Consider the following 18517-nt stretch of genomic DNA (forward strand, 5'->3'; position numbering starts at 1 on the left):
GAGGGGGCGTCGTGTCTCACTTGGAAAGTCGACATGTGGCTCAGCCGCTTTCCAAAGACGAAGGGAGCCGATTGAACAGTGATATCATGTAATGACTCATTTCAGCCACTAGAGGGATGGGGGGAAGCTAATTGTGTTGATGAATCTTGAGAGTGGGGTACTTTCTGAATCCGCGGGGTGCTTCACATTTACCGAGTCTACAAAAAGCGCCAAACAACACGCACCTTGGTCCCACACGGGCGACTTTACAAACACATAAAACCGCAGGCCTTCATCACAGCAGATATTAGCTCGTCATGACAGGAAAAGCAAAACAACATTAGGGATGATGACTGTTTTTCAATTATCGTCTCAGTGGGAGACAACGCAAGAGATGTCAAACAGCCGACTGCCGGTGCCGGCGCAACGTCTCCCTGTTAATGATCATGTTCGTGCTTTTCTTGTTATCATTTAGAAAAATATCTGCAATAAATCAAGGCTACCGGTTTTGTTTCTGTTGAGGTCTGTGTGTGTGTGTGGGGGGTGTGTGTCTCAATTTCACCATTGAAGACTCCTTTGCGACACGATAACGATGAAAATACAGATGACAGATTCCTTTTCACCGTTTAAATGTATTAATTTAAAAATTCCCAAGTGCCCGAATTTGCTCCTTCCACGCTCCTTGTTTGCTCCACAAACACCACCGACTCACCGTCAGGATGTTTTTCCGGTAGCTGTCCTCCACAGGCGCCGGGGGCCGGGGTCCACCCTGCAGGTCTGTGACCACATAGTTGATGTGCGTGTGCGGCGGAGGATCCAGGAGCGTCGGCAGCCACTGGGCCTGCGGCGCACAAGAACACATCCAGACGGGGGGGAAATCAGCGCGCCGTCGTCGTCGTCGATGGACACGGCGTAACATGGCGGGAGAACGTTACCTCCATCACGTCGGGGATGGACTTCAGCGGCGTTCGGGGCGCCGTGCCGGAACAAGACCTGGACCAGCATCAGTTGGTAGGGGGAGGTGGCGTTTGCGTCGGCCGGCGGGCAGCGGGAGGCGACCTGGTCAGGCTCGACCTTCTGCTGCGACCACAGCAACGAGCCGAAGGCCATCGACACGGACCCAAACAAACCGGCTTTGCCCCAAAGTTTCCTCATGGCTGAGCTGTGGACAAAACAGACAAGCTGGTCAGAGAGAGAGAGAGAGAGAGAGAGAGAATGTGTGTGTGTGTGGGTGGGGGAGGGAGTGGGAGTGGGAATTGTAGCCATTTCTTTTAACAGATAAACTTGTGAAATCGACGTAATTCTCGTCCGTAAGTTCCACCTTATTCTGAAATCTCCACATTAGGGGTTAAAGGATTTTTTTTTTTTTTTTTTACTCCACAGCAGACTTGCAGCAGCTCTGTAGTAAGGTTGAACCTAACGATTAATTTAGGCACATGTTTATTTTATTGGAAGAGGAAGAGGGGGTCGTGCACTGAAAAAGTCATGAGGCCCGAGATGAACCGGTAGTATTACAGGTTTACGTGCCATCTGTCCTCCTCAGGAAAACAAACAGGCGGAGAGAAAAACATGTCGTAAGTCAGAAAGTTTCCAAACTGTTAAGTGTGATTGAAAAAAAGGTAGGCAGAGCGGTCCATCATTCTCCTCATGTGGCCTGTGAGCTTTGGAAAACTGCACAATCCTCTCTGACCTATTTCTACCCAAATCCCACTCACTTAGGCTTTTCTAGGACCCAAACACTAAACATCACCATCTCAGTCGCTCAGACGTTTACCAATATCTGATCTCGCAATAATCTATTAAAATCCCCCAAAGTGTCACGATTTCTTTGAAACCATACTAATGAAAAATCGTGTTTACGAGCTTCCAAATGCTTCTCGTGACTCCACACATCTCACCTACAAGTCTGTGTTTCTGTTTGAGCCCTACAGTGAACATTGGACTGACAAGAGGAGACAATGGTTGGGAAGGGTTATTTGGCTTTCTGGGTTTAGTTTACCAAAACAAAACAAAACAAAAAAGAACAAATACATTACATGCATTTGTGTTTTAAACAGAGCATATCTGTATTAATAATAAAAGTGATGATGAGGATGGATGAAGCAAACAGATTTAGATACTTGGAGCAGCTGGCTTATTAAGAATCATTACAAAAACAATACAAAATTGTTTTATTCAAGATTTGTATTGAGAAGTTGTATAAGTGAAGGGCGACTCGTCCACGTGAAGCGGGAGCATAAACTCTCCAGGGGGCGTTACGTTTCCTCATCAAACATCCAATATCGTTTCATTCGATGAGCCTCCAAGTGCAGCGACATTCAAACGCGGACGACAACCTTTAAGTTGTCCAAATGTTCGAGTTGCTTACCTTTAAAACTGGAGGATAAATGAAGACGAGTCCCTCCGTGGAAAACACCGCAAATGACAATTTCATTCGGTAACTCTTCGCTACCGGTAGGAGCCGAAGGGCATGTTGGGACTTGTAGGCCAAATAAGCTATTATAAAAGAGGGGCGGATGTTGATCCAGATAAAAATAAAACTACATCTCCCACAGGCGTTTCAGGCCTGCTTGTTTCTTCTTCCTCTTAAAGACGTAACAGGACAAAGTGCGTCAAAGTACGCTACTTCCCCCTACTGGAGAAAGGGGGTACCTTAATGTCTCGATTTGATAGAAAATTACAAGCAGGTAATCCGATTATATGTACCATTTACAAATAATTACTAACTGACTATTAACTAACTAATTGTAAGAAAAGTCTTAATTTGATCCAAACCAATGCGTCTAATTGATTTTGTTTGAACATGCTTACCTGTTGGTTGTATTATTTCCATTCATTGCTGACACTTGTTCCATTTTAATCTCTTTAGCTTTCCGAGACACGGTTATTTGGTGTTTCAGGATTATATTTGCACGGTAAAACATAGATCTATAAAACATTAAAATACTATCATTATACAAAGCATGGGTATAAATGACTTAATGCTGGATTGTTACTTGTTTACTGTGCATAATTAAAAATGGTTAATTAGTACAATTATGTAGGTTTTTGTGTATTTTTTTTAATTTCTCATATTATTGAGTGTTTTACTCTTCAGGACATTTTAATAGGTTTCACTTCAGTTAACACGTGAAGTGTTTCTCTTGACTATAATGAATATAATGAATAACTTACTTCATTTGATCGCGTTGATCATTTGACTTAAATCCCAAACAGAGCTTAGCAATGATACAACAATCAAGAGCCGATGATAGATTCAAAACCCACGCCTGAAAGACAATCTCCATTTGATTTCTCCTCTTATTGAGACAACTATATTATTATTTACAGGAGCACTGCAGGGAATCGCAAGTCTCTCAAAACACAACATGTCAACTTTGTTTGACCCGTGGGTATTTTACCAAGGCAAAAGGAAATTTTTTTTTTTTTTTTATTGAACAGCAATATAAAGTCATTATCCCAGCCATGCTCAAAATAGAAACAACTGTTGTTGGTAGTTTCCATTTCCATTTCAGTGTTTCAGCGAGTGACAGATCAGATTGGATGGCAGGATTCAGCTCCTTGGCAGAGACATCCAGACAGCCTTTGTTTGTGTAAATATTGCCCATCTTCCACAATCTGTCTCCAACAGGTCCTGTCTGGTGACGGCGGACTGGAAAATGCAGGCAGAAATGAGATATCAATTTTATATTTCATTTTTTTCATACCCTGCAAAATCTTCACCTGGGCAGTTTTTCTTTTTCCTTAAAGGTTTAGATGTGACATCAGCTGGTGTGTTTACAAAGACACATAAGAACACACCAAAAGCGACTTTACACCTGACGATTTATTGATCCGTTGATGGGTTAGGTATGACGTTTATTGCATGGAGTGTAAACAAACCAAAACCTGCGGTGTATATACTGTTAGCTGTACATGTTTACTTTATTTTCTAATATATCTGCTATGCAAAGAAATATTCATGATCCACACTTCCGTTGGTAGGGATGGTTATTTACAACTGTGTGGTTAAAAACCACCTGGATGGTTAGAACAAGACATTGGAAATGAAATAATATACATTCATAGACAGTAAAAAAAGAAAAAAGAAAAAAAGCTTGGAAATAACTCCAGTATTAATACAATGGCTCCTGGGAGATTACATAGAAAATGCAAGTGCATTGGTGCCACCTCGTGGCCAAATCTGTGCATACAGGACATCCTTTCCTTTATTTTCTCTGAACAGCTTTCAAGAAGAAAACCCATTACACCGCTTACATTCTCTCTTCTCTCATACACAAGAATAAAAACCTCCTGACAGGCAATAAACGACCGATTCAATGTTTGTGCTTTTAACATTATTTAAGTTATTATTCCGCAGCTGCAGCTTGTATTTGTCGACGAGTTGTAGTGCAACCAGGTGAGCAGGAGAACAAAACCTGCAGTCTGGACCATGGCTTTTGAAAAACAATACACACAAACTGTGTTATAATGGAACATTTGTTTAGTTTCACCCTTGACAAGGCACTTTAACAATTCTAACTGCACAATAATCTTCACAGTTATTTTAGGTCCTTGTTTGAATTTATTCCCAGTCTGATCTCTCTCGATAGGAAAGTCATGGGCTAACCTCAAGTGGTTCTTGATTGTTGATATGTGATATTTTTGCGATGGTGGTGAAATGATTCCCTAAAGGCTCCAAAAACAAGCACCGTGCATGTTGTTCTTATCTCTTTCCATCGGTTTTGGCATTAAAGTGAAACGTAAAATGTGCAATAGTCAGGCTTCACACCTGTTACCCTGTTCGCATCGCTCTTCTTTTGCAGTTTGTTTTGCAGTTCCAAAAAAAAAGAAAAGAAAAAAATGGCAGTAATTTCATCTTTGAGAAAAAAAACAACAAACATTTCATAACAAAGCTCATATATCAAGTTCATATCACATGTTCACAGATTCACATTACGACTTGGTAACGCGAACCCCAAGTCCCAGAAAGTTGCATAGTAGTCTGTGGTCCAAAATCTCCTTTTTGCATCTTGGTAAACTGACCTCTCTCCGTCTCTTCTCTTTGGTTCTGAAAGGTTCCAGCACTTTCTCCACGCCCCGTGTGTGAATCTACACCGCCAGGTCGTCCTGGCGCGCTCGGCTGCTGCTCCCGCTCCCGCTGGTCTTGCTCGGGCGCCGCTTGTCCCTCATGTAGCCGGCGTGCAGCAGCGGCAGCGGCGAGCAGTTGTTGCCGGGGCAGTTGCCCGGCAGCTCCGCCGGCGCGTTCTCGTACCGCAGCCTCAGGAAGTCTTCCTCGTCCTCCAGGTTGTCGCAGCTGTGGTGCCGCTCGGTGGCCAGGTTGACCGAGTTCTGCTGCAGCGCCATGCGGTTGTTGAAGGGATGCGAGGCCATGGACGCCATGGGGTTGATGGCGCTCGGGGCGGTCAGGCACTGGTTGAAGTCCGGGGGCGGCGTACAGGAGGCCGAGGTCCGCGGTGGGCTGCTGGGCTCCAGGGCCGCGGCCGCGGCCACCGTCACCGTTCTGTTGCCGGCCCGCTTGCGGAGACACCGCCTGGCGCTCTTCCAGCCGAGGTGGTAGAGCTCCAGCACGGACAGCAGCAGGGACACGCCGGCCACCGCCAGCATGAAGACGATGAAGACGTTTTTCTCCGTGGGCCGAGACATGTAGCAGTTGACGGGGTTGGGGCAGGGCCACGCTTTGCACAGGTAGAGCGCCCGGAGGAACACCCCGTAGATCATGTACTGCACCACGATGAACGTCACCTCCATCACCGTCCGGATCAGGATGCTCAGGATGTAGGTCTGCAGGAGGGCCCCCTTCAGCCGGACGCGGCCCGTCCCGTCCGACGCGCTCTGCTTCCCACTCTCCCTCTGCTGGAGATACTCTTTCTCTCCCTCCAGGTCTCCTCCGTCCTCCCCCCGGGCCTCCCTCTCCTCCTGCTCCATCCTCCGCCGCTTCTCCTCCCGCCGCACGATGTGCATGGCGTGGCCCATGTAGATGAGTGACGGCGTGGAGACGAAGACGATCTGCAGCACCCAGTAGCGGATGTGGGCGATGGGGAAGGCGCTGTCGTAGCACACGTTGGTGCAGCCGGGCTGCTGGGTGTCGCACAGGAAGTCGCTCTGCTCGTCCCCCCAGGAGGACTCGGCCGCCGTGCCCAGCACCAGGATGCGGAAGATGAAGAGGATGGTCAGCCACACCTTCCCCACCGAGGTGGAGTGTTCCTGGACCTCCTCTAAGAAATTCCCCAGGAGAGTCCAGTCCCCCATCACGGTTCACGGTCCGAGCTCGCACCTTGAGACACGGGAGGCCGGGGGAGGGGAAGAGAGGAAGAGGGTGTGACAAGGGTGAGACGGGGAAGTCACTGAGGAGGAAACAGGAGGGGAGGAGGGGCAGAAAGGAAAAAGAGAAATACAAATAATCAGTTAAAAAGTGCTGGAATCCAATGGATTCCTGCTACATGAGATGGCCTGGGCGTATGTGCGGCATAGCATATATAAAAATAGCTTCTACGTCTGTGAATTGCTTGAGGACTGGTCACTGTGGCATGAGAACAGCTATTTTCCCATGAGAGAGAGCGAGAGAGAGACAGAGAGAGAGAGAGCACAGAGGGGAGGAAGTTCAGGAGTCATGTTCCGTCATGTAAATAATCAGGTTGTTTCAAAATGTTATTAAATATTGCATTATGCGTGTTTACGTTCCCTCTGGACCGTGTCCAGAATAGCAGCAGAGGAGACAGAGAGGAGAGCAGCAGAGTGACCGAGGGGCGAGTCAGAGCAGAGCTGGAAGACTTTGTCCTTCTGGTGCCGTGACCCGACCCGAGCCGCACGGCCTTCATCCTGCCCGCGGCGCCGCCGGCAGACTTCACTCGCGACAGCAGAGCGGCAGCTCTCATGTCCACCGTGATGAAACCCCCCCCCCATCACTGACAGAGTCCAGTATCGTCTGCGAGCGTCCGTCGGATTTCCCCAACGCGGCAGGTGAAAGTGTAGCGCCTGCATCTCCCGTGTGAGAGTCTGGAGCGAGACCCAAACATGGCAGGGACAGGCGGGCCGGTTGGGTCTGAGCCGAGAATGACCCTATAAGGCAGCTCGCCGGACAGCTTTTACAGGCGCCATAAATGACTATAATCAGCGGGGGCTTTGAAAAAAACAAAAAAAACAAAAACCCATCAAACTCCATCAAGACGTGACCTCTGACTTCTGAGTGCCGCAACGCTGGAGTGGCCGCCTCCAGCTTCGACTAAACAATTAGAGCTCCAACACAGATGAGCCGTGACACCAAGGAAACAGGCTAAAAGTAACACTTTGACACATTTACCGTAACTAATCCACTGGGAGAAGTTTGAAAAAAACAAAACAATCCAAACATTACTCTAAAGCTGTCAAAACAGTTTTGTTAATGGTTTGCTGAAATACAGTAATAATCACAAAAGCGGCAAGAAAAATCTTTTTTTTTTTTTTTTAAAGGGCATAGAAAGTGTCTCTTACCAACCTCTCATCTCTTCCTGAATGTTTTCTGTGAGCGGCGGCTTCCAAAGGAAGTGTGTGATCAGTCCAACGAGCCGGCTTTGAATTGCCTGGCTGAGACACTGACACTGGTTATGACGTGAGAAAGAGAGAGATGATGGTGGGAATGACCACACGCATGACCCTCTGTCCATCTCTTCTACCCCTCCCTCAGCAGCTTTTCATATATATATATATATATATATATATATATATATATATATATATGCTCAAAGCATTGTGCTCTGTATCTCTAAAGCACAGACAGACAGGAAAGAAAACATGGAAACAACAAAGGAAACAACCACACTCTATCCACGCCTCAAGCTCAGTCGAGGTTTTGTGCTTGTGTGTTTATTTTCCAGCCGGGCTCCTTAATACCTGCTACGAGTTGGAGACCAGTTGGTGAGTATCCCACTGGGGCGACTGCCTGATGCTGATGATCTTCAGCAGAAACAAGGCTGAGAGTTGGAGGAAGGGCGAGAGGGTCCAGCCAGCACAATGGCAGGAGGTCGCTCATGAAAGCGGACTAATAACTGTTGTCAGGCTGATACTAATAACAAGCTTTCCTCACTCGTACGGACCCGCAGGAAAGCCTGTTCCCCTCTGGACTTTAGGATTAGCGCTCATGTGTCTGACTAAATGACGGACAAGTGGGGCGCTCGTCAGAAAGAGCTGAGGTTTCCCACTGGGTGAGCTGCGAGCGCCAGGTTCTGATTGTTTCCTCTCTGAGGATGAAGCCAACCAAATCCATAAATCACTTTTTTCAGGACAATGCGCGATCCCGCCGTGCACTTATCTTGAAGCAAAGCCTCGGGACAGTTTCGCAAAGGTCAAGGGATCAAGCGAATACGCAAACACAGCGTGGCGCTCCGGAGCTTTCACCTTCACTTTTAGTTCAAAGTGAGGCTGAAAACATTTGATAAGGCTTCTTGTGAACTCCCCTGATCCATCCTGGAGTGGAGCTGCGGTCGGTTTCGACGGCTGGGTGACCCGGTTCATGCACTGACTTTCTCTTTATTCCTCAAATAACTTTTGAGTGTCTCTGTTGCTTCTTTGTCCCTCTAATCTAAGTTTGCCGCCTCTCCTCTTGTTGCTTGCTCACGTGGAATTGCTGGATTTTGTTTTTGCTCATCATTTGAGCAATAGAGCGCCAGCGGCTGGCTTATTTCATATTCGGGCTTCATGTGAATAAAACTGAAGTGAATCCAATGCTTCCAGCGGTGAGAAAAGGAAGGCTTCCTTCCCCGACGATAAGGCGACAAAGAGGGATTCGGATCGGCTGGGGGAGGGGGGGGGATAAAGCGGCAGGTCTGAAGCCTCTGTCTCCTTCCCTCGACTGCCTCTTCCTGCTCTCGGAGGAAACCGTGTCAAACGGCGTGACGTCTGGGGGACAAAAGGAGCGAGGTGGTAAAAGGAGAGCGAGGTCACAGCTGACCGATTGCAGCGGGGCTCCTCTCGGCTCTTCGTCACGTCTTCATCTCGTCCCAATAAAGCAGGGATTTACGGCGACCCACTGAGCCTTTTGTTGGGAGCTCATGGTTCGCCTGTAGACCATCATGGCTGTCACACGTGTTTATAATGGTGGTAGAAGAAGCAATGAGCCACGCTATCGAGATGGAGGAAGTGGAGTGACTTCATCAGGACCACGTCATGTGAAGGTGGACTCAGCTCCCACTCACCGGGTTTCCAGTCAGACCCGCCATGCACGGACACTGAGCAGTACTCTGGGACGCCGGCCACGCAGGCGACAGCTTCCTCCTTCTCCGCTGAAATGATATGGCTGCTGTTGTGACTCACTGCAGACCAACAAGGAAAAGTACTGTGGGGTTTTTTTTCTGCTCCCTACAACAACACAATAAATCCTCCCGGTCCGCTGGACAGTCCAAGCCACTCCAAGGCAGAACGCAAGGCCCTAATAAACCCTGGATCAGAGTCTTATTGTGCTGATATTGCACATTTTAGATCGCTCTCTCTCTATATACGTGTGTGTGTGCGTGTCTCCCCGTCGCTCGAGAGTCATTTGTAATTGCTGTGCAGCACAAACAATAAGAGCGACGTCGCTCATTTTCTCAGTTTGAGTTCCTCATCTAAACACTTTGCCATCAATGTGCTGATTTCAATAAACTTGTGCCTCCTGTCTTCTCCCATCATTTGGTCGCAGTGTATTCACATGCGGCGGTAACAACAGGGGGCAGGGTTGATTTAAACATTCTTCCACTGATCGGCATTTTAAGCACCAATTCCACACACTGCGCTTGCTCTGCGCACACAGGCCATTAGATGTTAAAATATACACTTTCGATGGCCAGCTTCCTTTTTGTGGCGCGTGTTTAGACTGACGTCCGTGGGAGGGGGAAACGTATTTACACCGCTGTGCGTTTAAAAGTATGTGGTGTTATTGTGTGTGACTGAGATATGATCTCAGCGCATGGCTTCTAAAACTGCACTACCTGGCAAAGTAATCTATCATTTCAGGAAACCATAAAACACAGAAATATGACTTGTTGATTCTCTGGAGTGATGTTTATAGTCTTCGGTCACACTAGAATATGTCAGACTGATTCATTGAAGGCAAACCAGAGAGAAGGTTTGGGCTGATCGTCTCCGGAGATAAACTGTGTCCAGCTCCTTTTATGGTTGCGTGAACAGATTAGAAAAACATCAGTGTCAAACTTTGGGTTACGTTGGTTTAGTTTCTTATTTTCTTTTATCTACTACTGTATGATCGCCTGCAGAACTGTGTTTTTGTTTATCAGAGTTATGATGTGTATGACAACTGCAACTCTGAGTGTCTGAAAATAAGGAGTTTTCTGTTTAATACTGCTTTTCACTAAATAAATCAATAATTCAACGCCACACTGCATCTTTAAGCCTTTTATTTTTTTTTACATCCAGCTGTTATTTTAGCCTGTTTTTAATACTTAAAAAAAAAACCACTTTACACGTTTGTACCAATCTTTCTCATTGTCTTTGTCATCATTTTGCATTTGTCACCAGTTTTGTTTGCCGGTCACTCTGAATTGAATTACAGATGGAAGTTGTGATATTAAAAATAAAAGTTACCTTGTATTGTGATGCTTTAAAACCAAAAATATAAAAAAAAAAAAGTCTGAGAACAAGCTAAAGTTAAAGCAACTGTATTTAATTTTTCTGACAGAAGTTCTGATGCCAGTTGGTGTCGACACACTATCTCAACCCTGTGGATAGAAAAACATAAGGAAATGAATTAGCCTCTCTTTGTAATAAAATAGTTGGTTCCTGTATCTGCATTATTACTCTTTGTCATTTCAACCTTGGATTGAATTCAGGGTCAGAAGGTTGCAAGTTTGATTTCCACTGCTGACAACTGACTGTGACACCGACTGCTGATGCTGGTTTATTTACAACCTTATTCACTTATTGCAACAAAGTTTTTTTGCAAGTTTTTTTCCTACATGAATGCAGTGATATTTATGAATTTTATTTGTGACTCAGTTGTTGTCGTCTTTATAATTAGAACCTTTAAAGCAGCCTACAGTCTAGAAAACAGTTGATTTCAATCATGAATAAATGAAATCCCGGCTGACACCTCCAAGATCATGTCAGTGAATGTTTCTAGTGAGAGATAGATTTACACGGTGTGTGCTGTGATCTCTCAGAAACTTTTTTAGTGAAACAACAACAACAAAACATGACGAGAACACCGAGACGGCCACATAATTTCATTTAGCAGAAGTTTGAACGTCTCTCTCGAAATAGACACGTTGGATGCCTCGCATACCTGGACATTGAGCTCAGTGGTTATTTTTACTCTCTGAATTCTGATTCAATTTATAAAGTTGCTGAGGAAACTAAATATATATACCGGTATATATATATTTTAATTTTTTTAAGTTTAGGGTTACATCTTGGTCAGATATCGTGAAGTCAGAGCCAGCTGGCATTAAAGCAATATGGGCAAATGCTAAGGGAGCTGTGGCCTCGAGGGGGCGCTACCAAATCAGGGGGGAAAAACGTTCCCCTTCTGTATAATTATATCAAAACTGGAAAAGCTTGTGCTGAATTAAAAGTAAAGCAATACCCAATTAATATGACCACAGCTGATGATACCAAATAAGACCTTTCGTACATAGTTATAATTGTATTTTCTTCTCATATTGCAGCGTGTAAATGTATCTCATGTACAGAGGTGGCTATTTAAATCGTCGGATGTTGATTCGGGTGAGGGTTTTTCATGTTGTTTCTTTTGCAAGTGCATGTAAATCGTTGGTTGTGCAGGGTGTCAAATAAAACCTGGTGTCACGCCGGGTCGTCCCGGCTCTGATCGAAGCCCAAGAGTTATATTTGCAGCTTGAGTTTTCACACGTGTGGCGAGTGGATCCTGCAGCAGCTGCCCGGTGCAGGACTGCAGTGGGGCCGCGTTCGTCACTCCCGCGTGGTTTCCCGGGAATACGGTCAAGGATTGCTCATGTTTAGGTTTTGCCGGAGTGACTGAGCAAAGGTGGAGTGATGCTGCACCCGGAGCAGAATCCTACGTCGCCCTTCTCACGCGGGTCACCTGCATCCACCCCGTGGTGGATCTACGCTGCCCTACGTCAGTCACAACAGCAGAAGCCGGCAGGCCGACGTGCTGCCTGCTACCCTACATGGCTGTTTGGCTCTTCATCTGCCCACGACTGTACACAGACCCACAGCCCTGTTATGATCTATTGTTTAGCTGCGAATGGCTTTAGACTTCAGGCCAGACAGCTGCAAGGTGCTTCAAAATCCTGACCCCCGCACTCCCGAAAGAAATCCCCCCCCCCGATAGCTGCTATTTCTGGAGGATGACCGATCAAATCTTTGATCTCTTCTTCTTTTGGCCATTTCTTCTTTTGATTTGGATAAGAATCTTTACAGCCTGTGTTTATACATTCATCCGCATGGGAAAACAGACCCTCTCTCAAGCTTGTCGCGTGATATTAAACTCACGGATAAATGGTGTTTTATGACGATGAGGGGAGTTCACAGTTGTGTGAACAAAGCCGACTAGTTTTCAGCATGAGAGCTCTTTTCAGGGCCAAACAATAAAAACAGTGACATAGCCTCAGGTTGAGTAAATGGATATCATCTTTTCTGTGGGGATGTGTAGCCGATTTGGTCATGGACACTTTTTTTAGTCATGAATGTCATTGATTTTTTTTTTTTTTTTTGCCTCGCACTGAATCACATCAATTTATGAAATCGTAGTTGAGAAGACTACTGTCCCTGCGAGGCATTTTAAGCGCAGTTCTTTGTTCTCCTTTAAGAATACAAAGTTAAAACACAAGCAAATAAAGCATGAAATGACCCCCGCCATATTAAGCTGCACCATTAAATAGTTGTCACAAGTTTAAGAGACTTCTTATTTCTTACTTTTAGTGAAGTATTGGATGTTACATTTACCTTCATTTCATGAGTATAAGGATATTAACCAAAAGGTGTCACATTTGAGATCCATCTAAGGTCTGCAGCCTCTTTTACTGTCAGCGCTGAACAGTGACGATGTACAGGCGCTTAATCTGTTTTTATAAAATCATCCCTGATGGCACGGTGAGCTGTGGGGCATGCTTGTGATTGTTTTAAATCAAAATCGGAACCTCCGGCCCACCCTCCCCCGAGACGGCGCTGATATAACAATCCCTCAAAGTCTTCATTCAGTGTGTACACATCGCTGGTGGCTCTGTGTTTTAAGGTCCCCAGAGCGGCACTTTGTTTGGGTGTATTTGTCTCCCGTGAGAGTTATGGGGATGGAAGCGAGAGAGGGGAACGGCAGAGCGGGAGTGAGAAGAACGAGAGCTTCACCTGCCGGAGGAGGAGGAGGAGGAGGAGGAGGACGGGGGCTCAAAACACATGCCAGGCCTCCCACTCCGCCGTCTCTGCTTGTGAGTTCTCTGGTCGTTACGGGATGCTCGCAGCATGTGTCACAGTGTCTGCATCCCTTTTTTTTTCGTCTGCGTGTTCGCTCGTCTGAAATGTCACGTCTGCGTTTCTTACCTGCTGTCCTGCTTTAGTTTCTGATGGGGTGGAGAAATCCCATGCGTCTCCCCACGTGAAGGGACGATATCCTCCTTAAAGTCGGTTGGACAGACAGCAGGTGAAGATGCGGGAGACGAGCGGGAGATCTCCTGGTGATGGTGGGACTACTTTCTTCTGTTGGAACATCTACAGGAGCTGCCTCCCCCCGGGGTGCCTCGTGTCGTGCCAACGCCGAGCCGTTAGTCCTCGCAAGGGGCCTGGCAAAGAAAAAGCTGGGGCATCACAGGAGAGCCTTTTCCCCTCAGACCTCCCTTCTCTCCCTTCCCTCCTCCTCCATCTCCTCCTCTTCCTCTCCCCACTCCCACTTGCTCCTTTGCATCCCTGGTGCTCTATTTTTTGCTGGGAAGCATTCTCCGGCAACTGGAGGGGAAGTAGAATTGTTTTCTGAGATCAATGGCAATTCCGCTCAGAGTAAACGTCCAGCGCTGTTATTTACTGTGTGGTACTTCAGGTCGACGGCTCTGCTGTCTTGGTTCAGGGTTTACCTCCAGCACAACTCTTTAAATACAAATACAATTATTATTCATTCAGTTCATGTAATCTTTCAGTTAGTTTGTTGTTGTTGTTGTTTTTCTCATTTTGAGTTGTTACTCAGTCAAGTTTTGTGTCTGTGTTTTCATTCTGATACCATACAAAGTGATTTATTTAGAATTGACAAGACAACTGTTTGTTTGTTTTTTACAAATATATAATAGCACATCATATAATACAAATATAAAAAAAAGGGTTAGGGTTTATGAATGAATGTGAACATTCTCTACACTAAAACAAATGATTGTGGAGTTGTTGTTATATGTTATTATCTTACTGCCCCCCCTCCCCCCCCAGTGTTAATTTGGCTCCTGAACTAAAATTAGTTCGACACGTCTGCGTCGATGTTTTGGAATGATGACTGTAGCTTTTGGAGAGCAACTGAGCTCTGAGTTCGACGCTAAAATTAGTCCGGTGAACACAAAAAACAAGCAGTCATATGGTTTCGGGTCAAAATACTACTTTGTTCATTTGTTGGGTCACGATGTTTCCACTCAAATCTCATGCTCAAATCTGAAATCACTCACCGAAGTTAAGGATTCACAGATAAGTCACAGACGAAACTAAAATAGCTTCATCCTGATCCTCTATCCTGTGTTGCACCCTGTTTTATCGTTTGTTTACACGGCCCAAGTTTCAGCTTGAGCCTCTCAGTCGTCTGCCCACAGACACACGTTATATAAGTTATATAATGGTTTCATGCCTCCTTGCTGAGGGTCATTCACTCAAACAGTTGTAACGAGGAGATGGAGACAAACACAGCTACAGATCTGGTTCTTGTGAAGTGTCAGGGACAGATTATGCCTTTAATGTTATCGTTCCTTAATTTCTCTTCAAATCAAACCACTTGCTTGGCTGAAATGGGGAAATCTCATTGAAATCACTGTACAAATTAAATACCACCAGTAGATAAGCGGCTTATCTTCAATTCTCAAAATGATATCAACCTCAGAAGGACTCATTTTGTGATGCTTTATTGAGCGGAAAGGAGATTTTAATAGATTACGCAGGAGGAGGTTATCGTTTTCAGCACTGCTTTGTTCATACCAACCATGAAGTTTCTGTGATGTATTAATATTCTAATGGCAGTAGAGAATAGTGGTGCAGTGGCTAACATGGTAACTTCTAAATCTGCTGACCTGCTCAATGGGTCTTCTTGTTTGATTTTTTTTTTTTTTGTCCATCCATCCAACTTTCACGCTGCTTTATCCAACCACGGGTCACATGGGTCTGCTGTTGGCTTCTGGTGGTGAAACTGAGCTCTTCCCTGGCTTGGGGTTTGGGACGTAGTTTTTTTTTTTTTTCGTCACCTGCATGTTCCGAGATCTCCTGGAACTGAGGGCTCCATGTTTCTTTGTGCTGAAAAGTTTTACACAAGCATCTGAGTATGATTTGTAGTCATACATACACCCCTGGCGATCAACAAGTTCATGACTTTTGCCATATAAAGATGACTTGAGGTTAAACACACCAAACAGTGAGCTCATCACAATGGAGATATATTTCTCATCTATGGATGGATCATTTTTAGAATTTAACCATCCTTTTATCGCAGATTTTATTACATCATGAATGAATTTGAATAAATATATAGTTAAAAAACAACAACATTGTCAACAAAACCAATCCTTCACTTTTAAATGCATATAATGTGTGTAGATTAAATCTCCTTTGTGACTTTCTTAGACTTGGGAGTGGAATTTTTTTTTTGTCTACCACTGTATTGGACAGTAAATATAGTCATTAAACTTTTCCATTAAATATGTAGTTCCTTTACTTTCATGCTGTGAAAACCACACTGAGGGTTTTATAACAATTTGACTCGTGCTCATTCATTCATTCCACCCTGAGTCTTCGCCCGTGTGACGGATCAATCAGTGATCTGAATGGCTTAATTATTTTCTGGTTCAGATAAAATGCTCTTGAATGTAAAAATAGCACAAGCAACCGAGTAGAAAGGATCTTAAAACAACTCTCAAAGACATCTGGCTTTGCAACCTTCACTCTATTCCTACCACATTTAATGTATATTTACATATCCATGTGTTGTAGTTGCATTTGATCGGTCTGATCTTGCTTCTAGAAATTCAATATTAAACCTCCTCACCACGCAGCTTTTCCTCAACGTAACACAGGAACATTTGTCCTGCGTGCATCTTGCAACGGTCGCGATTTAAAGCGTATAAACAAAAGCCAGCAGAGCGTCTCAGTCCCCCTTCAGGCCTCAGTCAGTTTTTTTTTTTTTTTTTTAAAAGCATCAAAACACTGCTGCTAATTCCTAATTGCGTAGTCTTCCTCAGATTAAATGCTACGTTGACGTTTCCAGTGTGCTGCTTGACAGGATGGGTTTAAAAGTGGAACTCCATTCACACAGACAAGCAGCATGAAGCTGATTCCAACAAAGTAGTGATGTTCCCGCAACTCCAGCCGGGATTTAGTGTCAAGATGTATGTGTGTGTGTGTGTGTGTGTGTGTGTGTGTGTGTGTGTGCGTGTGTGATGGTCAGTTTAAGTGCGAGAGCAAGAGTCTGATGGAAAATGTCCACCCGAACCCTCCCTAACAGCTCTTCTGCCCAATCCCAGCCTGCCGTTACGCTCGTGGCGCAAAATTGCTGCACTCGTGCTCCTGAATAGTCATTTCAACCTCATAAACAGCCGACAACTCACGTCGGTAATCCAGTGCATCCCGTCTGCCCGACTGTCAGACCGCATGGCAGCGAAATGTAGAATGGAGGCGATTCAAAAGAGATATTCAATTCAATTCATGATCAAAAACTGAAAAAAAAACAAAAAACACAAATGTTTGCACACAAGACCAGCCACTGCATGATATTGTGGGACTGGGGAAAAATGTTTAAAAAATAAAATCTTCAGAGTAATATTTACAAGCGCGCTTCAATAGAGCTTCCATCCATCCATCCGTTTGACTGTACAACTCTTGATTTGAAGTATTTGCTGATGTCGTCTGTTCTTTTTAGCCACGTGACAAACAATCCTCCCTCTACTGTGACACTATTATTCTGGTTTAATATTCAGACACCCAGGTTGACCCGAACCCAACCGGACTCATATAGCGGCAAATTAAATGTCCCTCCATGTCTTCTTTGTGTCCTGTGTGGTGCTTCTTTGTGTGTTTTTTAGTCCGTAGTGACCACATGTATAATGTCTGAGGTCCATTCGCTCATACAATAAACAACTATAGAAGACGAGAAGAATGTTAGACATGAAGAAGACTTTTGTGGCTGTACGATTATCAAGCAACAGGATGGGCGTGTGCTGCAGCTAGTTTTCTCCAGGGTGACCACGGTTTGTCATTTCCAGACATCATTAATGGCCTGTAGGTTATGGTCAAGCCAATTGTGCTTGTCAATTTCCTGTCAGCGGAGACAAGTTAGGAGTGAAAAGGTTAAGTTGTTTCCATGCAAGCGATTTGAGTTCCTTTAATCCTCTCATCACTATCTTTAGTGAGAGCTGCAGGTTATTATTAAACTGTTGCTGTAACACACACACACACACTCACACACTCACACACACACACACAGGGGGAAAGAACACGGTCGTGGTGCGGTAAACGATGAGTCGAGCCGTTTGCTCATTACGGAGTGACAGAGCTTTGAACCAACAGGTGAGGGACTGCGAGAAGCTGACAAAGCAGACGATCAGCTGCCGGTCGTGTATTTTAAACTCGTGTCTCACAATCTGATCCACTGAAATCCAGACGGGACGCATCAGGGATGGAGGGGTAATGGATGCATATATGGGTCACACACACGTGCCGGTACTGTATGTGTGTCAACGAGACTCGTTTTCCATGTTTGTTTCTGGTTTTTATGTGGTGTAACTCTCTTTTCAGGTGGTTGTAGTGTCATGAAAAAAACTATTAACATTCAGTCTCATCATTTATTAGTTCTGACTTCACTCCTTTGTTTTACATTTTGTACATACTTTTAATGTTTCTGAATCTATTTTATGGGCATTTAACATTTAATAAAGGCAGTAAACTCCTGCATTAATTTGTAAATCACAGAATAAATATGTGTAGTATGACTTCTTGTAGCAGAAACTATATGTGTAATGCAGTGTGTACAAGTAAAGAGTATTTGCCTGCACATAGCTTTTCGTTTTTAAACAAGAGTTTGTTCATAATTGTATTAAATCACAATATTTTCCCCACCGCTGATCTGACTTATACAAAAAAATATAATTCAGTTGTATCTGTTGATTTTAGTTGATCGTAGGTATACAAATCTCTAGAGGACTAATTCCAAAAGTGTATGAGAAATCCAACTGAAATAAATCCAGGTACACCAAGTCAATATCTGATATTAATTGGGAAAAAAAGAGAAAAAGAATAAACAATAAAATCTCATTTGAAATAGTTGCCATAAAAACCATTAAATTACCCACAGCTCAAATGTTGATTTACTCCAAGTGAAACACTTTATCACCTCATAAATGCAACAAATACAAACAAATCT

At 44.6% G+C, this 18517-nt stretch overlaps 2 protein-coding genes across 2 annotated transcripts in view; both read right to left on the minus strand.

Moving 5' to 3' along the window:
* Positions 1-2450, minus strand: part of acp6 (acid phosphatase 6, lysophosphatidic) — a 5752-nt gene extending 3302 nt beyond the window's left edge. The window contains 4 exon segments of the mRNA XM_080498206.1: positions 692-820; positions 915-950; positions 952-1141; positions 2348-2450. Of these exon segments, the coding sequence (XP_080354332.1) occupies positions 692-820; positions 915-950; positions 952-1134 (348 nt within the window). The 5' untranslated portion in view covers positions 1135-1141; positions 2348-2450.
* A 1116-nt stretch (positions 2451-3566) lies between these two features.
* gja5a (gap junction protein, alpha 5a) lies at positions 3567-13763 on the minus strand. The gene is made up of 2 exons (XM_080497840.1): positions 13468-13763; positions 3567-6326 (listed from the first exon to the last, which is right to left on the minus strand). Exon 2 carries the CDS (start codon positions 6229-6231, stop codon positions 5071-5073), a length of 1161 nt encoding a protein of 386 aa, XP_080353966.1. The 5' UTR covers positions 6232-6326; positions 13468-13763; the 3' UTR covers positions 3567-5070.
* Between the last annotated feature and the right edge of the window lie 4754 nt (positions 13764-18517).

Source organism: Blennius ocellaris (genome assembly GCF_963422515.1).
Source record: "Blennius ocellaris genome assembly, chromosome: 6".
Lineage (NCBI taxonomy): Eukaryota > Metazoa > Chordata > Actinopteri > Blenniiformes > Blenniidae > Blennius > Blennius ocellaris.

Bases quoted from the DNA above. Each gene is read 5' to 3' on its own strand.
- gja5a (XM_080497840.1), bottom strand. From the start codon at position 6,231: ATGGGGGACTGGACTCTCCTGGGGAATTTCTTAGAGGAGGTCCAGGAA.